The following is a 26737-nucleotide window of genomic DNA, read 5'->3' on the forward strand; positions in this document are numbered from 1 at the left end:
ACCAGCTGAAGCAATTTTGTTATATAATATACCTAGACAAGGATTCATCATCTTGCCTATGTGTATATTCAAATTCCCTTCTGAGTGCTTCCAATTTTCCAGATCGTACCTTCTTATCTCCTCGAAATTCTTGTTGCAAAATCTCCTAAGCATTCTTTGTAGATTCTTGCTATGCGATTCTGGGAAAAATGTCATCGGAGACTGCATTTTGAATCAGTCCCAATGCCTTAGCATCCTTGGCAACATTTTCCTCCAGTTCAAGCGTCTGAGCTGCCGTCAGAGTACTGCCTTCCTCGTTCACTGGGCTTCATTTCCAAGATCTTGTGCGATTTAAAATTCCTACTCATCTAGCTTCTCCAGAAATCATAAATCCATTGAAAATGGAAGCTCGAAGCTCACTCGCTCTAGATCCAGTCATGTAAGACCAGCTCAACAAGATAGAGGTTATCTTTGTTGGATTTCCCCATTTCTTTGTGGATTTCATGATGCCCAGAAGATACCATGTTGAAATTCTAATCTGAGCTTATACACAGAGTCTTGTAATCACAAAGATGAAAAATCTAAGAGAAAACAAGCATTGCAGGAGGAAAAGGAAGATGGAGCTAATCAGAGGAGAGAGAAGTTTGTTATTGCTATACTAAACATAGCAGTGCACGCACACATTCGTTCCAACAGAAACATTCTTTTTACATGTTTAGAGATGACATCACAGCCTTGTAATGTAGTCAACAATATGAGCCTGTCCCTTGTCATCTATCAAAGAAAATATATCAAGACCTTACGCGTCCAACTTAATTCAAAACAAACTATAACTGTTAAGAATTAATTTAAACGAATGAAGAATTTACATTTCAACACTTCTCAAACAAGAAACATTTCTAGTTGGCGAACAAAGAATGTGTGGCATAGAAATTGATCTATACTATTTTTAGTCTGTAAGGGATCATGAATTTTTTTATTTTCGATATGAAGAAGCAACTACCATATATATATATATGTATGTATGTGTCTGTAAAAGAAGAAGGCTCACAGTGTTTACAGAACAGCCATGAAGGCTGTAGAATTTCAAAAGATGCAATCATGCAATTGTTTTTGTATCTTTATGCATACAGTGTTTACGGACAACACAATTAGTTTTTGTATTTTTATATCTGAATGTTCTCTCCATAAATGGGGGTAAGGCTAGCCGACATTCACCTCTCCCAGACCCTGCGTAAAGCGGGAGCCTTGTGCACTGGGTACGACGACCTATATCTGAATGTTGATATCAATTCCAACCATGGTCTAAAATATTCATAATATCCTGATATTTCTATCGAAATTTCCGTGTTTTTGGACTACCGATATTTTTTTGGACTACCGATATTTCGGATATCATCGATATTTTAGACCTTGCTAAGTCACTCATGTATCTTACCATACAATGTATAAAGTGTAAAATATTGTACTAATTCATTATATATAAATGATTATGGTGTGTTTAAACTTATTTCATTAATTACTACATATTTTCTACACTCACAATGTTTGCCAACTCGCTATATAATCAACTTAAATCAGTTATATCTATCATGCAATGCATTTCCTTCCAATTTTTTGTGATAAACTAATAGATAATTGACTAAATAAACATCTTGCAAAGTTTCAATAAAAATTTCCAAGTTTTTCTTACAATTTCCGTGGTTTTTATTTAATTTTTATCGATATCGATAATATTCCGATATTTCCATCGAAATTTCCATGTTTTTAGACTACCGATATTTCCGATATCATCGATATTTTATACCTTGATTCCAATTGACACAATATTTGCACGCAGACTATTAACAATAATTTAACCACAACCTAATTTCATGGTGTTAATCATTTGGTTTTCAGTATCTAAAGTACTTTTGTTCAATATTCTCTGTTTGGATTTTGGGAAAAATCAGAAAAGGGCACAAAATATTAAAATAGTTATTTGAAGCTATGCATGCAGCATGCATGTTCCTTGTTAAGTTTAAAATTTTCTATTTACATTTTTCTTTTGATATATATTCAAGATTACGAGTTTTCTCTTGCCATTTTATTATATAATTTTTTATGTAAAACTAACATTAAATCTTAAATTACATTCTCAACTGCGTAACACGTACATAAATTATTAGATAACCCTTGATAGAAAAATAAAACACAAAAAAGGTTGAGCTTAGGATCAAAGATTAAAAAAATGATTAAAATGATAAAAAAAAAATTAATTTTGATTGCTAAACTGATCAGAACCCTTATAAATCATCATATCACCCTTATGGATCCCTCATTTTATTGAGATTAGTTAGTTTAGTACTTGAAAGTTGTAGAATCATTAGAGCAGTTGCATAAAAATGTATGTTTTTTTTTATTTAACTTATTCGAATTTTGAAATGCAAATAATTCCATTTCTTTAACTTTTGGGGCTAGGTATATAGTATAGTAGTTATCTCTACCGAATGAATTGTTTTAGAACAATGGACTAAAATGATAAGAAACTGAGTTTTGATTGCCAAATTGATCCGACTTTTTTTTTCTTTTCTCTTTTTTTTTTATTTTTATTTTTATTTTTTAAGATTTGTTAGTTCAACAATCAATTTCTAATTTTTTTTATGGATACCCCATCATGGAAAGCATGTATAGTGTGGAATCCCATCTCTCCTTACTCATTTGTATTTTTCCTACTTGTGACAAGGCATGATATCATTTGTTCACAAAAGCAAAAAAGGGCGTCCTCCTTATCATGGGACAATGGAACTGTTCTTTTTTATAATCTTTGGAGATGTTACACATTGTTGAATTGTTGTTCCTTCTTTTGTCCCATTCAACTATAAATATATCCCATAACACCTCCAAAACCACAGCGGACATACTTTGTGAACAACAGCCGCCCTTACCCTACTGTACATCATTTGGACTTACTCCCCTCGAAATCCAAATTTTGATTCTAGTATTATTAGTTTACGTCATTGAACCGTTAATACGACAAAAACTTGTGGCAAGTGAGTAGAGTGATTAGAGTGATTAGAGTGATGTTAAGCTGACTGCATATTTGTATTACATTGACGAATTATATGATATGGTATTCAATAAGATAAACATGTTAATTAATATGAAAGTTTATATCAAGAGAATTGTTATTGACATTTTAAAAATCTCACTTTACATTCCAAACTTTTTATAATTAGAAAGAAAAATATATTTGTAAGGACAAAAAAAATAAAATTTTTGAAGTGCTAATAACAATTTCTTATATCAGTTGCCATGTAAGATATACATATACATTGAACATGCATCGAATGTGATCCAGACAAATTATATCTATATCAGACGACTAAAAGCTTTTTAAGTAAAAACCTAAGCAATCATCTATATGTAGAATGTCATTTATCCCTATTGGATATCCCATCCATGTGGGGTTTTCAGATTTCATAATAATTAACATTCATGTACATGATACATGCATATGTTTATATCTATAGAAGGTAATCTATATATAAGATTATCTTCCATAAAAGATCAGATACCCTTCCATGTTAAGTTCTTAGTCATACATATTTCTCTCTTATCTTCATGTATATATAAATCTCTGTGTATAAATCCAATCAACAAATGCCAACAAATTGATCTCACTAAACCTTGATTGTTTTCATCTTGTTTCTCCTAATATTTCCAATGGGTGCTATATCAGATCCCTATGGAGCTCATCTCCATCATATCATCCCCATCGACTTTAACTCAATCCAGACATTGCCTGAATCGCATGTATGGCATGATCACTCCGATGAGTCTTCATCTGGGGTACCCTCCGCCGACCCGTTATCTGTACCCGTCATCGACCTCATGGACCCGGAGGCTCCAAGTCTCATGATCCAGGCATGTGAGGAATGGGGTATTTTTCAGGTGATAGGTCATGGCCTTACAAAACTCATGGACGATGTGGAGTCTGAAGCTGAAAAATTGTTTGGTCTTCCTGTTGACCAAAAACTGAAAGCCCTACGATCTCCAGGTGGGGCTACTGGGTATGGTCGTCCTCATATATCGCCATTTTTTGACAAACATATGTGGCAGGAAGGGTTTACTATCATGGGGTCTCCAGTCGATCATGCTAAGCAACTTTGGCCCCAAGACTATCAAGGCTTTTGGTAAGTCCTCCATGCATTTCCATGCACGTACGCAAAATGACAAAATTTAATTATACCCTCATTATAAAGTATGCATATCATGCTTTCTGTTTGGGATATGTTTGGAGCAACTTTGAGTAAAATTTTGTTTTCAGGAGGGGTATGTAGGTTTCTATCCAGAAACAAAACATATCTACTTAATGGGTTCAATAATTTACATAAGAATAGACAGTCACTTACTCTTCTGCCTTGCTCTTATCAATGTTTTAAAAGACTCGCCTTGGGGCGTGCCTAGGCGGCCTTGGAGGCGGAGCTGCATCATTTTCGCCTCTGTTTTAAGGGAGTTGGCGAAATACATGCCTAGGCTTCTTGGGGCGCGCCTAGGTGCCTGAGGCATCGATTGGGCGTCCCTTTTTCTTTTTTAAGTTTCAAGAATTTGGAAATTTTTGAGAGTTGCAGAGCTGTTTTAAGTTGTAGGCCATGAACACCAACGAAGGAGATGAAGAAGATGAAGAAGACGGCTAGGTTTTTTAGGCTGAGTTGGTGTTTTTAATTTTTTTAATGCTTAAACTGACCCCACTTGGCCACATTTATTACCCCATTATCTTCACTTTTTTTAAAACTAATCCCACTTTAAAAACATTTATTACCCCACTCTCTCTTTTCTCTTCACTTTTTATTTCTAATATTTATTTTCTCATATACTAGATATATATTAGATGAGCATTGTTTTGTTTTTGCTTTTATTATTTTCTTGAATATTCTCATGATTGGATGTAGAAAAGAAAACATCTTTTTATTTGGATTATTATTTTCTTAATGTTATATTTTTTTTTTTAAAGTTCGTTATAGTTTTTCTTTATTTTTAAGACTACCTATCCCACCCAAATATTATCCAAAACTCTCATATAATAGGCACTTACTTAAGTAGATGTTTGAAATTGATTAATTTGATTGCTTGATTAAACTTGGTTATGTGAGTTAAAGTTGTTTGTGACTATTATATTTTTATATGTATAAAATATGTATTAAAAAATTAGGTTTCAGCTTCAAGCCTTAAGGCTTTTGCCTAGGCGGGCCTAATCCATCAAACACCTCGCTCATGCCTTCGATTTTTAAAACATTGGCTCTTATAAAGGAAAACATAAAAAATAAAAAAATAATAAAACATGAAAGATATGTTACGTATTATATACCGTATAAGTGTTACATTTAATCAAACTTCAAGTTACATTTAGTTTTCTAATTTATTTTTGCAGTGACACAATGGACGATTATCAGAACCAAATGAAGGCATTAGCACAGAAACTAATCCACATTTTCTTCAAATCTTTGGACATTAATTTTGAAGAATTTGATTGGCTTAATGACAGTGGGTCAAGCAATCCGAGCACTGCTTTGCAACTAAACTCCTACCCGCCCTGCCCTGATCCTACTCGAGCCCTGGGCATGGCAACACACACAGACACATCCCTGGTCACCATTGTCCAACAATCCAAAACCAGCGGCCTCCAAGTCTTCAAAGACGGAGCCGGGTGGGTTCTGGTGCAACCCATACCCGGTGCCCTAACTGTTAACCTTGGTGACTATCTCCACATTCTCTCTAATGGGGTGTTTACAAGTGTCCGTCATCGTGTTGTGGTGAACCAGCAGATCCAGCGATTTTCCATGGCCTACTTTTATTCTCCCCCAAGGGATTTTACAGTCTCCCCGGTTCTCTCTAGGGTTCTGGAAAAAGTGCCTAAGTACCGTTCACTCACAGTGAAGGAATATGTCGATATCAAGGGGAAGCATCTTGAAAAGGCATTTTCTTTGATTCAAAATTAGTGCAGCTGATTAATCTTTATTATTTTAGAACAAATTTGGGGGAGATTATTAATTTATTGTTAGTTTTTTCCTCTTCTCTCTAGCATACACAGATTGCTTACTTTTTGTATTTCTTTTAGGAATCCAATTGGTCAGAGCCGGATTATATTACAATGCATTATATGGCTGTATTGCAATGTTTGTTTTATTACTAGTCTAATAACGTAAATACTATTATGTCATTTTCAACCGAAAAACAAATGACAACCGAGGACAGAAAAAATCAAACACATAATTTTGGGTGCAGAATATTCAAAATCCTTTGAGCTAATGGATAATCATTCTCATATAATGTTAATCACATGTCAATTTAGCTACATGATGAGAATGCTAAACAAACATGTCAAAAAAAGATATCGTGCGTACATGTTCTTTTTTTTTAACTTCCGGAAGATTTATACCTATGATTGGACCGCATGAAAGTATAGATGAATTGAGGGCGACATCCTTACGAACTCTATTGGAAAAGACAAAATCTAGCCATGTTCTCATGCAAAGGTATAATACCAAATTTGACTTATTGTCTAACTTTTCGATCGAAATTTCAATTAAAAAGCCTAGTGTAATTGGTTAACTATATTTTATTAATTTAGTGACAACTAAGATAAACGGTTATTCAAATGTTACATATTAATACGTTAAATTTATAAAAGAAATTGTTCAAGCAAAGGACAAGTTGTCTTCATGCGGAGACATGGAGACATGCAAATTTGCAGAGGGAACCACGTCATATATAGGTAAACTTAAAGACTCGTTTGAAAGTGTATTTGAAATGACTAAAAGTATTTTTAGAAAAATGTCTGAGTTTCAAAAGCACTTGTAAAAAACAATTCAAGTGTTTTTCTATGCTTACGGGCTTTTTTTTTACTAAAGTTTGGTTTCAAAAACTTTTGTACCAAAATCACTTTCAGCTATTTTAAAAATAACTTCAAACCAGCCATTTTAAAAGTATAAGATCCTATGTATTTTGTTGTATTATGTTGTATTTTATTTCTCTGATGTTCTGAAATTATGAAAATACGCCTAAAATGGCTAAATGGAAATTATAAAAGTTTAGAGCTCGTTTGACTGTGTTTTTAAAATGGCTAAAAGCGATTTTAGAGAAAATGTTTTTTGGTTTCAAAAGCACTTAAAGTGCTTTCTGCAATAAGCATCAGTTATGTGCTTCTTTCAGGAAGCACTTTAAGTGCTTTTCTAGAATTTACTTGCATTTTTACTAAGGATTGGTTCCAAATACATTTTTACCAAAAGCATTTTCTGTCATTTTAAAGGTACATCCAAACAAGCACTTAATCGCATTAAGCTGGCCAAGATTATCACCACCAAAAGACTCACCATCACTCATAGACTATAAGTCGAGCCTTCCGGGCTTGAATCTACCTCGAAGTGAGGAGATTTGAAACCTTGATTTTCAAGCCTAGACTTTCCGGCCGAATTCGGCTACTTTAGTGAAATTCGGTTTAGTTTTGGACGCTAACCGGTTTCTGAAATTTTTTTGGCCATAAACCTAGATTCTGGTGTAGTTCCGGCACATAGACAGCGGCGAGAAGAGGCTTCGACGATCGGCATGAGGTTGGAGATGACTGGATATTTCATAATAACGATGGAATATTATCTAACGGTGTCAACACATTACGTTAACTGAAGATATATTCCTTCCTTGAATATTCTTTCAATAAGGAAGATTTTGAACAACGGCGACTAAAAATTCCACCGACGGCGCTTAACGACTACCGACTAGTACGTGAACCTAGTTTTAAGTACTTCAATCCCCGTGTTGAGCAAACAAACGGAATTTCAAGACTTTTTCTTAGTATCTACGAGCTTTTAAGTAGTATAGTGGTTTCACATATAGAAGAGACTTATTCCAAGGAGTTTAGAGGCCAAGCAAGGCAAGTGGGGTACGACCCGATGACGTATCAATGAGTGAGCTTTGTTTTCAAACATATATTATGTTTGTATCATACTTGACCAATCCCGAAATTACTGAGCACCAGTCAACGTTATACCGTCAAGAACCCAGAAGAGTTTCCCTCCAACCAAGAGGCCAATCACAGCGCGACACGTGTCGACATCAGAAGCCAATCATAGCGCGACACGTGTCAACATCAGAAGCCAATCACAACACAACATGTGTCAATGTCAGAATGAAACTAGAAACTCTCTTCTATAAATAGAGATCATTCTCTCACAATATTTCCTAATGTCATTTGTACCAAATCATTCACTAGCACTCATTAAAGGAGAGCTTGAACCTATGTACTTGTGTAAACCCTTCACAATTAATGAGAACTCCTCTACTCTGTGGACGTAGCCAATCTGGGTGAACCACGTACATCTTGTGTTTGCTTCCTTGTCCCTATCCATTTACATACTTATCTACACTAGTGACCGGAGCAATCTAGCGAAGTCACAAACTTAACACTTTTTGTTGTACCAAAGTCTTCACTGATTTTGTGTATCAACATATTATATAATTAAATTTCCATAATGACTTTTTTATGTAGTTTTTACACCATGCCATGCTTTTACTTATAAATACAAGTGCTAGTCATGATGTTGAGGTTTATGAAATAATGATGGCATGGTCATACCTATTTTATATGCTCATCATTCATGCTTACACCAAAGTTTATAGTTCTTGTCCGGGTCAGGACTAACTTCACCTGTATGTTCACATTGCACTATTACGCTCCCATTGTGTCCTTCATAAGTGCCCGCTTGTACTAGTTGCTTTTGCATCTAGAACTCGTATGGGACACGCTTAGCGCTAATTTCACGTGTATGTAGTACTTCAGCGTAGATTATTACACCCAACCTACTTTCTACATGGACTTGTGTGTCTGCATTTTTTATGAGCATATGTGTTATACCTATTGAGTTATTTTTTATTTACCTGTATCGTTATCACAATTGCTTTTATACATTCACTTTGATTTTCATACTTATTTGCAGTATCATTTTGGAAACTATACAAAGTTTACAGTAAGACTATATTATGAAAAGTAAAGGGTTTAATAAATCCTTGTTTTTGCTCACTCACTTTCTGTTTTGCATCCTTCTATGACTTAGTAGTAGGATTATGTGGCGAGCGAGGGATCATTGGCGGGTTTTGACCTTCACTTTTGATAATGTAAAAATTATATTTCTCAGAGAAGAATTTATTTCTAGTATTCATTATTTGATCAACTTCCTTTCTTATTCCTAGTATTCATTATTTCATTTCTCAGATAAGAATTTATTTGATCAAAGAAATAAAAAACCAGAGTTCTATCCACTGTCCACCACCTCCGCCACCACAATAGCCCTAGGACAAAAGGGAACGCCGGTGAATGCACCAGCTCTTGAGTTGTCGCCGATCATCTTTGTCGAAGTAAGAGTGGGATAAAGAGAGGGAAGAGGAGAAATATTAGTAAGATAGAGTCGCTGATAAATCCACCACCGGCGATGGAGGTGGATGGTTGCTCTGTGATGGGAGCTCAATGTCAACGGCGTGGATGGGGGGTGGGGGGCAGGGATGGTTTTTCCGATTTCTGTTAGCAGTAGGTTGGGGCTAAATTAGGAAGTTTAATTAAAAAAAGCTTGTCATATTAACATCCCACATACTTAATACACCTCACATTTTATTTTTTAATTAAAATGTATCTTAATACACCCCACATCATTTCCTATAGTACCCTCACACCCCAACTCTCAACATACACCTTAAATTTCCTACCTACACCTCACATTTTCTACCACCCTATACTCTTTACATCTTAGGTGCAAATACATAAAGTCAACCAAATATCTTATTTGTTTCTTCGAATAGGTGGTTTCTAAGTTGTTTTTCCTCCTTGTCAAATAATAAAGATAAAGATTTGAGAATCAGCATTAATGGAAAGAAAAAAAAAATTGAGAATCCATCAGTTTGTGCAAAAAGGGATTTAGAAATGCATAGCATAATGGTTCTGCATTAACTTGATGAATACTGTTTTTGGATTGCTTCAAACTTTTCCAAAAGGTAGCCTACTCTTTGATAATGAAAAAACCATAAAATTCGGCAAAAAGTTACAAAAAAACTACGATGATATTCAGCATGAGCTTGCCTAAACCTTTAAAATTTGCTACTTGCCTCCATTGCTTCACAAAATTCTAATCACATCAGAAGAAATAAAACATTAATATTAGTTTCGTCCCGTCTCATTAGAACTTAATTACCGTAAAAACCACTAATAAAATAAAGCAATATAAAAGATTGTTGTTGTATGAAACATTATGCGGTGCTTAAAAGGTTTGAAAGAAAGTAAGCCCAAACTAACCTTAAAAATCTGCAAATTGACAATTGTATGCTATTTATATAAGTCTAATAAGAACAATGTTTTTTGGTATGATTCTTGTCACAAAGCTACGGGTTTTTGGCGAATAAGCTAGCATGTCTCATTGCCAAACTTGAGACAGCAATTTAACACGGTAAAGTGTTACATGTAACGGGCGGAAGGTGAGAGTTGTTATGAGAGTTGAAGAAGATAAATAATATTAGGATATACATGCTACAAGTGATTTGAGGTTTATGTAGAGTTTATTTATTTAATTTTAAAACCTTATAAGGTCGAAATTGTCATTCCATATTAAGGTATACAACTCATTTAATATTAAATTTTAAAGAGGAATGTATTCAACATATTGTAGAGAACACCATTAAAAGAACATATTTCAAGCCTTCATTTGTGGGGAACACCAACTCACCTAGTGTTCCCGGAACCTAGAAAAATTTCTCCCATCCTACCTAGGATGTAAATATTCTTACTTTTATTGCATTTTTATCTATGCTTTTGACACTACATGCATTTGTAAGAAGGATTCTTCCCGTACTGCATCCCATATTGCATACTCTCACTTCTAGATTAAATTAGTTCTAGACTTTGGTTTTAATTTATTTGTATTTTTACATATCATTTGCATATTATGGATTTGTCATTTTTCAGGTGTCTACCATCATGCCTTGATTTTGATGCCCACTTGGATATCCAGGTCGAGATATGTTAGTACCCATTTTTGGGTTTGAAGAATTTAGCAAATGTTTTAGGAAAATGTTATTGTCATTCCAAAAATCTCATTTTATACTCTTCACAAGTGTATTTTTTTTTTCCAAATATAGAAAGTTTGGAGTGTAGAATAAGATTTTTGGAGTGCCAATAACAATTCTCATGTTTTATGATACAATTATTTTTTGGTTAATTTTGATGTATCCATGTTTATATATATATATATATGTGTGTGTGTGTGTGCGCGCGCGCGCATACTTTTTATGACAAAACATAATTTTTTATTTTGAATTTTCTTTTAGGCCACAAAAATATTTATACTAGTGATGAAAAAATAAATTGATATTAAACTTGTTATTCACGAGATTAAAACCTAAAACTATCACTTATAAATATATAAAGATAAGTCGAACCATATACTCTTAACAGTAATCTAACTCATTGGTCTCATATTCTTAACCGTTTGAAAAAAAAAAAAAAAAAGGTGTAAAATAGTTGAAAGCAAGATGCAGTCCATTAATTAGTTAAATTACATTTATATTGTCTAGCAGTAATGTCAATGTGTGATCATATAATGGGTGACTACCCTAATAAAAAAATATGTGTCATCATATCAAAGCAAGATGGAAACAAAAATGTCATCCTTGCTTCATCATTGCCATATATATTGAAATCAATCTGTATCAATTATAAGTTCGTTTTCAATCATATAATCTTTTGACTTTTACGGAAGCACTTCCAAAGAATAAGCCATGAGATCGGACCTTCGTCGGTATGGAAATAGATAACTTCAATTTCTACATCAACCTGATTTTCCTAATAATTCTTTATATCTTGGTAACCACTAATTGTTTTACTATTCGCAAATAATGGAGATAGCCAACCCGTTTGGTTTAGCGGGACTCAGTCTCCACTCTGTTGGAGGAGGTCCGCGTTCATATCTCATGAACGAGAACTATAGAATAAAAGAACAAATAATGAAGATAAACTCATTATCTACATGTACAAAATTCAATGGGGGAGTATTGTACACAAAATTAATTGATCTTTAATTTACAACTTATGACGAATGAGTTCCTCGTAAATTCAGTAAGCAAGCACTAGACCAACGTGCGATGACATGAAGATGGCTGAAACACCTCAAACTTCACATGCTACGGAGGTACTTCGATGTAACTCAACCTGGAAGATGTTTACCCAAAAAAAAAAAAGATTTTTAATTTACAACTCATGGTGAGCGAGTTCCTAATATCAATTTAACTAGTGAGCATGCGACTGATAGGCGGTGGCATGACGATGGTTGAACACTTCAATCTCTGGAGATGTTTGAAGCAGAACTTCTTCGGAGTACCTCATTCTTTGTACATTCCTCCTGAATGTTTAAAGATCTATATCAGTAATTTTGGGGGAGCTTGGAGTACTGATTAGATATATTTTGGCAAGAGCCAGGACAATGACCACCAATTCTTGCCAAACTGCTAAACAACACGCTTACATCTGTGTAGTAGTGGCCAATGAAAGTGACAATGCTAGGAAATTATAATTACCTAGATTCTGCGTATTACATTACAAGACTAGCATACACGACATTCTCTGAACTAGCAATGAATTAAGTGTCGCAAACGCTAACTATTAACTGTGATGTCATGATTACAATGCTTACCTGAAGGGCTTTTAAGAGTGAATAACAGTGCCTTTGCTCTGCACTTGCTGCAAAATACTTTTCCTTGAGAGCATCACAAACTTTTTGCTCTTCTTGAAGCCCAAGTTGTACCTTTCGAAGTTTCTGCAAGATAGATTTACTAGCAACCTTCAGAATAACTTGAAGCATCGGAGAAAAAGTATGCACAGAAGTTGAACATGAGTTCAGGATAAAGAAAATGATGTATTCGGTGCGTGCAATGTTGAATTCTTCTATGAATTGACATAAGCACAAATATTGTTTCCTTGAAGAGCATACAAAATTCATTTAGTCCGAAATAAACTTGATACAGGACTTGGTTAAATTATATCAGTTTTATCTTATTGGTCTCTCAAATTGGCTAATAGCTCAAACTTTTTATCTTATTTCTCTCTTCACATGGTGGGTGCATCTGTTCAGTTGCAATCCTTATCCTACACTATAGATGACACTGGAGATGACGCTATGGATGACAAAGCTATACCTATACCTGTACCTATACCTACGTAATGTTTTGTCTTGAGGCTTAACAAATTTTGTAGTGCGGAAGTTGTATAAAATTTACATTGATACTAATATCGGCGATACTATCAAGGAGCTCCATTGTTAAAAGTTCATTATCAACCATGAGAATTGGCCACACAGTAACTCAGTTCACCAAGTGGCTGCAAGGCATAATTTAATCCTCTCCAAAGCTATGTATACTTTCAATGCTAGTTAGAACTTTAACCAGCCTTTCCTCGAGGAAGGAGTAAAAAGGCCATTAACTCGAGCCCTTTTAAGGTCGTACCGATCAAAAGGCTAGCTCACTGGATGCTAGTAAATGGTTTACAGGAATGTTATGGGGGCAAAATCCTCATTTCTAATAAAAGATCAAAGGTTCCATTCACCAGCATGCAGTAATTGGTTCTCTTTCACAGAAAAGATGGATCTCTGAGGACATATAAATAGATATGTATTATGGAAACAGAAAAACAATGCTCTTTAGGATCAACTAAATCATACTTTCCAAGGTTAAGGAGTTAAATTTCTTCTTTTACGACAAAGATTGTGAAAAAAATTTCTAGGCACAATGGCGATTTCTTTTTTGATTCCCAACAGAAAATATGCAAGCAATTTGATCATATTTGGAGAATACCTGTTGACTGCCCTTTATGATTCCCTCCATGGAGTTGATAAGTTTCATGCGACCGTCAGTGCTATTGATTGCTTCTTGAAACTATGCAAAGTTTACAAGCAAAACAAGTTGGTATTAATGAGAAAATATACTAACAGCCAGGACTCGAAATCCCTCCTGCATAAATCAAAATTTCCCAAAGAAAAACGATGCAGCCATAACCATAAAAAGGTTGCGTAAACTACATCTACTAAGAAACATAAGAGTACTGATGGAAAAATTCATGGCCGTAGCATACCTGTGAACTTATTGAATTCAACAATGATGTTTCCTTCAGCATATATTCCTTGATCTCCAAAAGTGCATTGTAAGTGGCATAGTATTTCCGAGTTTGTTGAAGTTTTCCCTGAATTTGAGCATTCAATTCTGACAACCGGCATTCATACCTGCAGAGTGCAGACCCAAGATTGAGTCAGTCAGCGTTATTCTTACGGCCTGTTTGGAAATGCTTCGCAGGAATGTACTTCAGCTTATAAGCGCTTTTACAGGAACCACTTCTATTAGAAGCACATCGAAGTTCTATAAAAATCCGATTGTTTCCTGAAAAAAGCAATTGAAGCACTTTCAGAACGTTCCCAAAAGTGCTTTTGGATATCTAAAAATGCTTTTAGCTATTCTAAAAGCACTTCCAAACATGTCTTATTCTATCCTAAACACAGACACAATAATCAAAGACAATATATGCCCTGAACTTCAATTCTCATACTTTTACCAATTCACCAAAATTCTTCAAATTTGTTTTTCGGTGATTCACCAACTGAAACCAAAAACCATAAAATCTTAAAATTCTTATAAACTGAGCAAGAATGAACGCATACTGGACGAGCTCAGATTGCGAAGGAACATCATCAATCTGGCGCTGTACTGCCAACACTGCCCTTAGTTTAGCTGCAAGTTCCTACACATTAATACTTTCATCACTAAAAAGGATAAAACTTAATAAATCACCACTATTTTGCAGCAAATGATCACAGCTTCCTAGCGTTGCGAGCAACAGCAACAGAAAATTACCCTTTTCGCCGAACCGATTTTCGCCTCCGATTCACTCAACAAACGATCCAGTTCATCAGGAACATCCTCACTATCAAACCCATTTTCTATTTGGTCCTCCAATCTACGAACTTCGGCTTCCAATACGGAATTGCTAAGAGACTGGACTTCAAGCTCTTGCCTTTCCAACTCCTGCAATAACAGTATCGAATTACAATCAATACCCATCACCCGAAAACGACGACGCTTCGAGGGTAAACAGAGATTTGAGGAAAACATTGAACCTTCAGTGACTGCTTGAGCGATACCAATTTTTCAACCGCAGTTTCAGCGCCTCCCTTTTCGATTTTTTCCCTCAAACTTTGCAATTCGTTCGTGAAACTTACCTTCTTCTGAATCTGAAATTAATATAAATTTGAAAAAAAAAAGCCCACAATTTTAGTAAAAACGAATTTTGATTTGCCGTGAAAAATGAGAAGAAACCATTTTTTTCACTGACCAATTTGTTGAGATTGTCTTTTGACATTATCGACCTTACGAATTGTTTAGTTTCGCTGCAAAACAACAGAAGTTCCTGGAAACGACGGCGTTTCGTTCTGGTGCGTAGGGGCTTCGTTGCGAACAAAGGTGGATTGGGAGGTGGAGGGAGTTGACAGTTGAGGCGGCGAGGCCAGTAGGCGACTTAACGAACTTTCATTGTTTTGGGTTCGTTCTAAACGACGAACCGTTTTGTGTGGCTTAAAATTTGGGCCTAAACTATCTCCAACCTTTGGGTTAGAACCTAAAATTTTTAGCCAAGAAAATTTAGGTTTTAATCCAAAAATAATTTTTTTGCTTCAACTTTTCTGGGTTAAAATTTTAGCTCAGATTATTAAAGAATGAATTTATGCTAATTTTTTTTTTCTTAAAAGTAACTTTTTTAAAAGACAAAATTATGTAGACTATCATAATTTAATTTTATGAACATTTTAACCTAAAAATATTTAGATTTCGACAAATATTGAAAAATCACTAACCGACACCATGAAACTCGTGAAACACTATGAAAGAATATGAAACACATAAAATAATTTTTTTAATTACTTTAGCTGTTGAATTTAAATTTGGACCATTAGATTTTTTTTCTTTTTTTACTGTTGGATGTAATCAAATTAGATCTTAAAAGTTAGATTCAATGAATTTATAAATAAAAAAAATATACATATATGGTGGACTAGCCCCGCTAAACCAAGGGGAATCCTGAGCTAAATTTGGCTCAAAAATGAGTTTTGAGTTTTAACTCATATTTGCCCCAAGGGTTGAAATAAATTGGGGTAAATTTAGAACCTAAAATTTAAGTTTTACTACAAGGGTTGGAGTAGGTCTTATGGGTTTAGAGTATTGTTTGGTCGCGTTTTCTAAGGTGCGGGCAGCATTTTGCAGACCTTAGAGCAAGTCCACCCCTAAGGACTTTGTGCCAGCACCCAGCGCATTTATCCACTCAAGTAAACAATAATAGACCCCAGTGAACAGTAACAGACCAAAGCATCTCCATCCCTAAAAAAATGCGCTGGCACCCAGCGCATTTATTTGGTGTGTTTTTTTTTTTTTAAGTTTATTTCGGATATGATTTTTAACCAATTTTGGATAAAATTTCAAATAAACTTAAAAAAAAACACATTGAAATAAAATTACATACTCATCAAATAAATTTAAAAAAAACACACTAAAATAAAATTACATAAACTCATCAGATAAACTATAGAAAGAAAAAAATAATTTTTTTTTAAATTTTCTGTATTTTTTAATAATTTTTCTGTATTTTTTAATAAATTTTAATTAAGTTAATTAATATGGACCGTTGATCTTTGATCGGACGGTCCAGTTTAAAAGTAAAATTTAATTTTTTTTTACCGTTGGAAATCCAACGGTCTAGAAAAACTAGCCGTTGGAAATCCAACGGCTATCATAACACCACGTCGCTGAGCCAAGTGGGCTGACACATTTTCAGGAAAGCCTGAAACCCACTCGCGCCTTGCGCGCTTGTGTTGCACGCGCCTGAGAAACAGGCCAGCTTCTTGGTCAGTCCAAAACGTGCTGGGCTATTGCCTGGCATGGGCTGGGTGCCAGGCAACTCCACGGGCTGGAGCAAATGGACTGAGGGCTAGCTTGTTTTTTGGACTAAGGGCTGGGACATTTTTTTCCTGGTGGACTTGCTCTTAGGTGCAAACGAAACGTGGTCCATTGAATCAAATCTAAACAACTGAAAAACAATTTATCAAAATGAGATTACTATGAAATCGGGTCATCAATGACCCCTCACTAAATGAAAATGGTACTTGGCAAAATTTCAAAATTTTGGGAACTTAAAATCTCCCCTCCTTGTTATCAACAACAACCTACTTAAATTTGTCTTCTCCTTCCAAAACTCTTCATCTCCCGCGTTTGTTCAAGCATCATTGTCGTCGAAAACATCCTTATTGTTTGAAAACCTGTCCAAACCCAGTGGTAGTTGTGTTATGCTTATCTTCTCCAGCTTCACTGCAATTTCAAACATCATTTACGAAAATCAGGGAAGTTTGGTTGAGGGTTGTGCAGTTGGTTCCATTGAAAAGACATACTTTTCACTTCATTTGAGTTGGGTTCTGAGTCCTTGCACCATCACCGATGTCATATTTGATTCTTCCCATTCAATTTCAAATTTGGTGAGTTTTGAAAATGGAACCTTAAAAGTTAATTTTGTACTTTTTGTTAATTATGATAAATTAAGTTAGTTTTAAGGTTAATTATGCATGTTCGTTATGTAATTAGTTGAAATTGGTGGATATATGTGAAATTATTGAGAATGGTGCGTTGTGAAGTTATGAAGCTATGTTGACGGGTTGTGTAGAGGCTAGGTCGTTAACTGTTGTTTTGGTAAAGTTATAGTTTTGGGTTAGGATTGATTTTTGTTCTTAAAATATTGTTAATTTTATGACGGGAGTTGATATTGATTAAGTAATGCTGATATGTTGACGAAAGATATATAGCTATGAAACTTTGTTGACGTGTTGTTGCAAGTTTGTGTTTTGTTGAATTTATGTGTTTGTATTGTTATATGTATCCATTTACATACTTATCCACACTAATGACCGGAGCAATCTAGCGAAGATCACAAACTTAATATTTAAGATAATATTCTTTGGTGTATGCTTTTCGCAAACGATATAGTGTTGATAGATTGAAACGCAGGAAGGGATAAACGCGAAGCTTAACCTTTGGAGAGAAGTGTTGGAATCTAAAGGTCATCGCCTAAGCCGATCAAAGACAGAATATATGGAGTGCAAGTTTAGTGCAAACGGAGGCCAAAATGAGTTAGGGGTGAGGATCGGAGATCAGGAAATACCAAAGAGCGACTGTTTTCGCTGCCTAGGATCTATCTTGCAAAAGAACGGAGAATTTGATGGAGATCTCACCCATAGAATACAAGCTAGATGGATGAAGTGGAAGAGTGCATCCGGCGTGTTGTGTGACCGTCGTAGGCCACTGAAGCTCAAGGAAAAATTTTATAGGACGGCAATAAGGCCGACAATGCTGTATGGCATAGAATGTTGGACGGTGAAGCATCAACACGTAGGTGTAGTGGAGATGAGGATGCTTCGTTGGATGTGTGGGCACACGAGAAATGATAAGATTAGGAATGAGGATATCCGAGGTAAAGTAGGAGTAGCCGAAATTGAAGGAAAGAGGAGAGAAAATCGGTTACGGTGGTTTGGACATGTGCAAAGAAGGCCTACTGACGCTCCGGTTCGAAGATGTGACCACGGGACAGAGGTTCAGGGCCGAAGGGGTAGAGGAAGACCTAGGAAAACTTTGGAAGAGACCCTAAGAAAAGACTTAGAGTACTTGGATCTAACGGAGGACATGACACAAAACCGAGCACAATGGCGTTCTAGGATTCATATAGCCGACCCCACTTAGTGGGAAAAGGCTTTGTTGTTGTTGTTGTTGTTGTATTGTTATATGTATAGGATATGGCAACCAATAGTATTCAACGAGCAACCAAAAAGATGTGTATAGGCAAACGGTTAACAACATATCCCAAGCCCCCCATGTGCTAGGATTGATTAGGGAGAAGCTTAAAGAGGCACATCTTGGTGCCTTTAGGGCCACTTTCTTTGGCCACCTCGAGCGTGCTAATCAATTGGCCTTTAGTGAGCAATTGGTCCATGAGTTGTCATTGCATAGAGCAGCAAACCAAAGGGTTAAAGGCCTTGAGGGGCTGACTAATTTAATAGGTTGAGGGAATATTTTCTCTAGAATTAGGGTTAGCAGGTGAAAGTAACAAGAGGAGGAATGAAAAGGGCAAAGGTAAAGCCAAGGCCGTCCTGAAGAAAGTCACAATATATATATATATATATATATATATATATATATATATATATATATATATGACTTGTGGTGCTTGAAAGGGCGTTTAAGGAGTGCAAGAACAAGGAGGATGTTTTCAAGCTAGGCTTGGTATACTTTTCTGAGGCTGTATTGATTTGGGCAAAGACCAACGTCATTGTGAATCTAGAGTACCCTTACCTCGTAGAAGATATGGATAGGTTCAATAGCTTTGCATGGGATTCCATCTCATTTGAACAACTTCGTGACAGCCTCTCGTTTGCTACTTTGAGGAAAGGTAGAGGTAGAGTTGAAGGAGATGGTGAGGGAGATAAGAAGGAAGAAGAAGAAGTTAAGGGAACCAAAAGGAGGCAGCGGTCCGGATGGGGCTGCAAAGGATTTTCGTATGATTTTTAGGTAATATGTGTTGCTTTCGTTGGTAATGTTGACTTTATTTCTGTGGTGGAGTAATAATTTATTGAGCAATACGTGCAGGTGTGGGCATGTGAAAAAATTCCCCAACTTGAGAAGCCCTTATGTTACTGCAAGATCTTAGATCTGAAAGCTACACCGAGAATTCTGCGATGCAAGACAACAAAGAAGTAACTGATCCACGAGTAGCTGCAGTTGTATATAGCCGAGAGCCAAGAGGTATAACTGTATTGCAAACCTTTTGAAATTTATGGATGAAAGTGAATGTCTATGAATGTTGTATGTGAGAATGTATTTCTGATGCATGGCTTTAAATAGAGAGTGTTCCGATTGAAGAGAAAAGGAACAAAGTGTACCAAATGTAGGCGATGATGATGATATTGTGATTCTTGACAACCTCACTCCCGACATAAATGATGTCAGTGAGTTGAAATTGAAAATCAAGGAAGGTGTCATTAACGCGATTGGGCCATGAGGAGGAGATTTCAGAGAGGATGATGCTGAAGAAAGTGGAACAGTTGTCGAAGGTGGTAAAGGAATTAAGGAGGGATGTGAAGGAAAAACATGCAGAGGAGAAGACGAGTAAGAAGAAAAAGAAAAAGATGTGGGAAAAGAAGAAGAAAATGAAGAGGGAAAATATGAAGAGGGAAAAGAAGAAAAATGAGAAGATAAAGAAGAGGTGAAAAAAGAAGAGGGTGGTGAAATTGGCAGTGACGTAGAAACTGTTGTGGAAGAAGAAGAAGAGGAGGAAGAAGAAAAGGGTGGTGAAAATGAGGTTGATGAAAAAAATGGTTTGGAGGGAGGGGAGGAAAAACCAGTGGGCGAAGATGGGAATGAGGATGAGGAAATAAGGGCTGAAGGCAAGAGGGGAGAGGGGGTGGGGTGAGGGTGAGGGACCCAGAGGGAATGAGGTAATGAGAGCTATGGATGACGAGGGTTGGAAGGTGTTTGTAGGGATTGTTGAATGGAGCAGTCCCTTAGATGTATGCCGCGAAGATGGTTCGAAGTGTAGCTGATGAGTATGAAGATTTGAAGAGTTCGGATGATGACAATGAGGAGGTGATATACACACTTAAGGGCGAGCAGGTGGGGACCAAGAGGAAGGTCCCCTCCACAAGGGCGACGTCAAAATTTGTGCGAACCAAAATGGGGCAGTAAAAGAAGATGAAAGTGGTTTGCTAGATGCCTTTATTGTTTGACGTCGCAAAGTGCCAAAAAATATATGTCGGTGAACCCAAGCAGGATGTTGTGCAACGAGAAGCATTAATTAAAGCCAAAAAGAGAAACTGCATGGTTTAGGTGATGGAATATTTCTATGACTTCAATAAGTTGAAGGAGAAGGCAAAGAAGTAAGTTACTCTTTAACATTTGGATTTTATGGATGCATGAAAAAATTGATTAATGACTAGATGAGGTCAACTGTTTTTTTTGTTACATTCTTAGTCCGGTTGCCCAATTGGAGATACTAATTTCTAGCGGCAGCTTCTGGACCAAAAAGAGTGGTTGTCAACGGATGTAAGTGGCTAAACTCTATGTGTTATGGAGTGGTATAAATGTGTTGAGATTGCATTGGCGTGAAATGAATAAAATTTTGTATATTGCAGTACATTCACTTGTAGCTCTATCTCCTGCTGAAGCATCATGATGAGGCACGGAGGATATGCAAGTGTTGACCATCAACAGAACAGACTGGTTTCTGGTAACACATCCTACATAATTTCTCCTAAAATTGAAAAGTTTGGCAATATTGTGATGTTGAGTGTGTCTTCGTACATGAAGTGTCGTACATGTTTTTTGATAAATTAACACTTGTGGATAGTCGTACTATGAACGTTGCCATGCTGAGAGGACAATTGAAATGAAAACTAAAGGCCGGAAAGGGGTTGCATCCAAACAGTTTGAGCCGGTGCCGGTGAAAACAGTGACGGGGAAGGGGTGGAGTTTGGTAGATCATGGGTGGAGGGTGTGGATAGGGTGTACATGACCCCTCCTGAACCTTGATCACCATTAGGTTGCCATAGAGTTGAATCTTAAAGGTGGGAGAATAAATGTGTATGACTCTATGAAGATTGCAACCCACTCGCGGCAAGCTTGTGCGAAATTGGCTCCCATCGCTCATGTGTTGCCAGTGTCCTCCTAAGCCTTTACAACAATTAATGTAAGCTATACAAGGCTATAAGTTACAAGAGTACCAAAACCTAATTATAACAAAGCCCAATCGGGTTGTGCTCACTTTAACATTTTCCTGAAATATCTTACTCATTGCAAGCGACTTATAGCTCAAGTGGTTAAAAACGTTTACTCTTACACTCGAAGTGTTGTTATTGTATTCACCGTCCTACCCTCCCCAATATTGTTCCAATTATACTTCGACTACTTAATTTTAGCAAGCCGAACCGAACTGCTAACTAGTCTTACGTTACTGAATAAGTTGAGTGTTGGAATTTTATAGTGGCACATTCACAACGAGTTTAGGTTACTTAGCTAGCCGAAACAGCGTAATTGTATGATCTTGTAAGTTTACAATTGTATCCTAACTGCTAATTGCTGATGCCAATTTTAATTATATATTCCATGGTGCCTATTCCAATGCGAAATTGCACCAGTGCCAATGTCTATGCAAATTTCCAATGCTAGTAGTACCAATGCGCCAGTGCAAGATTTTAATGCCAATTTCGAGTGCAAACTTCCAAACAACAAACAAACTGCTGATGCTAGTTGACAAACAAACAAATTGATCCCAATCAAAGATGACGCACATGGCTTGATCGACATTACTTTAGTCTAAAGTAAGGTTTTCAATTGCACTATTCAAATGAATAGTGTTTTGAGATGGATTTTGAGTTATTTACAAAATTCATTTCAAAAAAGAGAGATCTTCTGCTTTACGTATTTTCTTTGAATACGCATGTTGGATATGGTGTGCATTGTCTTACTGTATATTGGTGTAGGTCGTGATGTCATTACACGAGTGTGGAGGCAATGTCGGGGATGATGTACATATCCCATTTCCTCATTGGGTGACAGAAATTGGCCAAAAGAATCCTGATATATATTTTACTAATAAAGAAGGGAAACACAACACTGAATGCTGTTGAGGTATAGTATTCTAGAATTACCTACTTATGCTGGTCTTTTATTTCTATGGATTGCCGTAGCTCCTTTCCTATATTTGTCTTCTTTTACATGTTCCACTCATGTTTTAAAAGAAACTATTGCTAAACCTATTCCAACTTATATGTTCTATATTTCTAAGAATTTTCCTTTTGTATGCTCTAAGAATCAGACCCTATGCTTTCTTACTGTTTAATGCTGAGAGTTTTTATTCTGTTGCATTATAATGGAACCAATGCAGGTTTACTTCGACTACATGAGGAGCTTCAGAGTTGAATTTGATGAGTTTTTTTAAGGAAGGAATAATATCAGAAATTAAAGTTGGATTAGGTCCGTGTGGAGAGCTACGGTATCCTTCTTATCCTGAACAGCATGGTTGGAAATATCCTGGTATTGGTGAATTCCAGGTACCTTAATAAATGGTGATCCCTCCTTTCATTAGTGGCATGCATAATAGCTAGGGACTGACGGTTATTTCTAAATGTTAAGTTAATAGCCCTTCATTTATCTGTGGTTATGACCTTAAGCCTGTAGCTCATTTGATTTTTTACCTCTATCTGAACCTTGAAGTAGTTCTCTGATTCAACCTGGTTTGGTGCAGTGTTATGACCGATACTTGATGAAGAATCTGACGCAGGCAGCAGAAGCAAGGGGCCACTCCTTCTGGGCCAGAGTACCAGATAATGCAGGTTCTTATAATTCCCAACCACATGAGACAGGGTTTTTCCGTGACGGAGGTGATTATGATAGCTACTATGGCAGATTATTTCTTAATTGGTACTCCTGTGTGTTGATTGATCTTGGTTATCGGGTACTTGCTCTGGCCAATTTAGCTTTTGAAGGCACACGCTTTGCTACAAAGGTGAGTCCCTTTATTGGACATTAGTTCTTCACAAGTTTATTTTTTTGTGGAGTTTCTTTATTTGATTTATGAGCAGGTATCAGGTATCCACTGGTGGTACAAGACTGCCAGCCATCCTGCTGAATTAACTACTGGATTTTACAACTCCTGCAACCGTGATGGGTATGCGCCAATTTCAGTAATGTTAAAAAAAAACATGCGGCTGCTCTGAATTTCACATGTGTTGAAATGCGCATATTAGGCCAACATGAGGGCTTTCCGGAAGCACTGGCAGACCCCGAGGGATTAATTTGGCAGGTAAGCACAGAAACTCTTATGTAATTACTCCCTGGATCTTAAGCGTATGTAAATTAAGCAATAAATATAAATCGCCACTGTTTGGAAAGTGAGCATCTGGTTTGGCTGGATGAGAAGAATCTTAAAAAGCATCAATTAGACTTTTGAGCTGAATATGCATTCTTCTTTTATTCTTAGGAAGGTGGCCAAATTTAGAGTCCGAGTCAGTTGTTATTTTGTGAATAATGGATCTGCTCAGATTCATTTTTCTCCATTTGTCAAACACGTACTTTAAAATTTCTAACTAACATGGGCAAGCAACACTGGATCAAGAGGGCGGGTCTGTTGTTACATGTAAAATGTCAGTTTCAATAGGCTTATGTACTGAAATATTATCTGTGAAGCCTTTTAATTTGTTTTCCTTTTTATAATGTTTTTGGATTTCATTTTTTTTTGTCAGGTGCTGAATGATGCAAATTCCTACTTTTCTCTGCCTCCTTACTCTCTACTTGCACCAGTTGCGACACAGAGAGAGGGAAAGGGAAGAGTGGGGATCTCACCGCCATGGATTACGTCGCCGGTAAATTTGTAATTTTTGTTACTGTTATTTGTTAATTTATCCGTTTCTATTTTTTTTTGAAGGTCAGTTAATTAATCAGTTAATAGTGTTGCTGTTTAATTAATCAGTTAATAATACTGCTGCTGATGATTTAGTTTTAGTATAACGATGCTATTAATGATTTGGTTTTGAGTTTAAATCTGATTAGCGAAAATCGGAGGGTTTAAGGTTATGCACTTACTTTGGATGCGACTGCCAAAGAAATTTAAGCTTCTGCTAAGGTAATTATCGATAATTGGATTGTTTCATGCGATCAAATGTGGTAGTGAAATGTTAAATTTTATGGCTACAAGTTTCTAATTAGAATACTAATGCTGCAATTCATGATGATCAATTGTTCTGACTTAAACAGTTACTGCAAATGTATTGTTGTTTTGTGATGAATGAGTTATCTTTTGCATATAAGACTTTTTGTTTCTCGATACTAAGTCTAAAATAGAGATTTCAGAGCAAAATGTTGATCCAGTATAAACGAGTTGTGATTTTGTAGTTTTTATATGTTTCCAGATGAAGTTAGGATCTGCAAAAATTAGAAAGTGAAAAAGTGCACAGGAAAGTGATGCTGACTCACGAAAGATGGTTCAAATCTTTATTGGAGGTGTATTGGATTTATGTTTCTGATGTGTTAAGTACATTGTTAGGACTATAGATTTGGATTGAACTCAATATTGTCCGTGTATATAAATATATGTGTGTATATAGATGTGTGTGTGAATATATGTGTGTGTGTATAGATTTATACATAAAGGGAAGATGGATGGATAGGTGTATGCTTAGTCCGTAAAAGAAGAAGAGAAAACAAAAACCACACCAAACAACTCGCATTTAAAGCTCTTTTTCTTTTTCTCTTTCTCTTTTGACATAAATCTCTCTTTGTTAGATTGCTAGGAGGCTACACTGTGTGAGGGTCATGTATGTTTTATTACGGTCGTATCTATAGTTTTGGGAACTGGAGGAAAGAAGTGGAACAAACCATTTGCATGGCAGAGGCCGACTTGATTTTTTCTCGAATTTGTAGTGCACAAAAATGGTTTAGTATATATGTAAAGGGGATGAGAGAACGCAGATATGCAAATGCTGTATCAAAGATGATTTCTTTACAGAGTTCAGTGCTTACATTTGTAGTTTTAAGATCAGTGTGGATGTTTCATAACATTGAAGGATTCCTTATTCCAAGAATTGTTATTGCATTCGATTTCGTGATTCGAATAGTGAAATATATCTATGAGCTGTCTTTTTTCTTAGTCAAAATATAAGTTTATATTATACTAATAAATTATTTCGAGTATATATTTGAATGTGGTTGGTGAACTTGGACTGAGTTTGATATGTTGATCGCTTGAAGCGAATCGCTTTGTAGCTATGATTTGATTTTCAAGAGATTAAATCACTGTCTTAGGCATCCTATTTCCTAAGAAATCTATTGAGCTATGTTGTTCTTAGTAGGAAATTATGGTTGCTGGTGTTAGCAATGGATTGAGTCTTTCTATTTGCTATGATTATATATCTAAACAAGCATGACCTTAAATTAGGTGCAAATAACAAATTTTGTTCACAAAAGAAAATGGATAGGTGTATGGTTATTAATTTTTGTTTTTCTTCCATTACGTTATTTGATTTTTTTGGTTGTTACTATTGTGAAATCAAATCCGTTCCATGCATTGCGGTTCCAGCAGAAGCGCGACGTTCAGGAACTATCTTCTTTCAATTGCTCCTTTAACATAAGAGGGCATACTAGCATAAACTCTTTGGCACAAGGTAGAATAAAACTTATGTAATCGACTCATTTTTCATGTCATGCCATGTTGGTTTGGTGAAGTTTATTTGGATTGTGTAAACACAGGAATTCCTGCGATGAACGAGACAAGAACACATGTACAAAATAATATTTGTATTAATGATTTAGGGGTTACAATCTCTTCTACAAATTTAGCCTTTGATTCTATCTTTGTAATGGGTATATTTGTTGATTTTGTTGATCCAAAGGGTCGTCAGGGCTTGACTAAGAACAGATGATGAATGATGAACACTTTCTTCAAGGGTCATCGGGGCTTGATCTTGAATTAGTGGAAGTTTCTTCAAGGGCCGTTGGGGCTTGGTCTTGAAGGAGGATTTTGAAGAAGAACGAAGAGGACTTTCTTGATTATTCGGGATTTGCTTGAGGGCTTTAGAGTTTTGAGGTTTCAAGGCTTTGGTGTGAGGTGAATTGGTTA

The 26737-nt window shown here is 36.0% G+C and overlaps 2 protein-coding genes and 1 pseudogene across 5 annotated transcripts; 2 read left to right on the forward strand and 1 right to left on the reverse strand.

Moving 5' to 3' along the window:
* Window positions 1-3647: 3647 nt before the first annotated feature.
* LOC126633398 (gibberellin 3-beta-dioxygenase 1-like) lies at window positions 3648-5998 on the forward strand. The gene is made up of 2 exons (XM_050303983.1): window positions 3648-4154; window positions 5393-5998. The coding sequence occupies exons 1-2, from the start codon at window positions 3685-3687 to the stop codon at window positions 5958-5960; spliced, it is 1038 nt and encodes a 345-aa protein (XP_050159940.1). The 5' UTR covers window positions 3648-3684; the 3' UTR covers window positions 5961-5998.
* Window positions 5999-12004: 6006 nt separating this feature from the next.
* Window positions 12005-15570, reverse strand: LOC126630935 (uncharacterized). 4 transcript variants are annotated; one of them, XM_050301087.1, is made up of 8 exons: window positions 15374-15570; window positions 15159-15272; window positions 14896-15066; window positions 14703-14782; window positions 14123-14270; window positions 13846-13926; window positions 12690-12812; window positions 12005-12208 (listed from the first exon to the last, which is right to left on the reverse strand). In XM_050301087.1, exons 1-8 carry the CDS (start codon window positions 15398-15400, stop codon window positions 12167-12169), a joined length of 786 nt encoding a protein of 261 aa, XP_050157044.1. In that variant the 5' UTR covers window positions 15401-15570; the 3' UTR covers window positions 12005-12166. The 4 variants fall into 4 exon arrangements, with proteins under 4 accessions (XP_050157044.1, XP_050157042.1, XP_050157043.1 ...); XM_050301085.1 differs by having other exon boundaries at window positions 12005-12398; window positions 15374-15569; XM_050301086.1 differs by lacking the exon at window positions 12005-12208 and adding an exon at window positions 12410-12501.
* Window positions 15571-20649: 5079 nt separating this feature from the next.
* Window positions 20650-24018, forward strand: LOC126631367 (beta-amylase 2, chloroplastic-like; annotated as a pseudogene).
* The last annotated feature ends 2719 nt before the right edge of the window (window positions 24019-26737 follow it).

Source organism: Malus sylvestris, chromosome 8, assembly GCF_916048215.2.
Source record: "Malus sylvestris chromosome 8, drMalSylv7.2, whole genome shotgun sequence".
NCBI lineage: Eukaryota > Viridiplantae > Streptophyta > Magnoliopsida > Rosales > Rosaceae > Malus > Malus sylvestris.

What these genes read in the sequence shown, in the direction of transcription:
- LOC126630935 (XM_050301085.1), bottom strand. Translation starts at nt 15,400, where the DNA reads ATGTCAAAAGACAATCTCAACAAATTG. An exon ending in AAATCGGTTCGGCGAAAAGG is followed by an intron (nt 14,783 to 14,895) that starts GTAATTTTCTGT and finishes ATTAATGTGTAG; the next exon opens with GAACTTGCAGCTAAACTAAG. An exon ending in TCGCAATCTGAGCTCGTCCA is followed by an intron (nt 14,271 to 14,702) that starts GTATGCGTTCAT and finishes TGCACTCTGCAG; the next exon opens with GTATGAATGCCGGTTGTCAG.
- LOC126633398 (XM_050303983.1), top strand. Translation starts at nt 3,685, where the DNA reads ATGGGTGCTATATCAGATCCCTATGGAGCTCATCTCCATCATATCATC. An exon ending in CAAGACTATCAAGGCTTTTG is followed by an intron (nt 4,155 to 5,392) that starts GTAAGTCCTCCA and finishes TTATTTTTGCAG; the next exon opens with TGACACAATGGACGATTATC.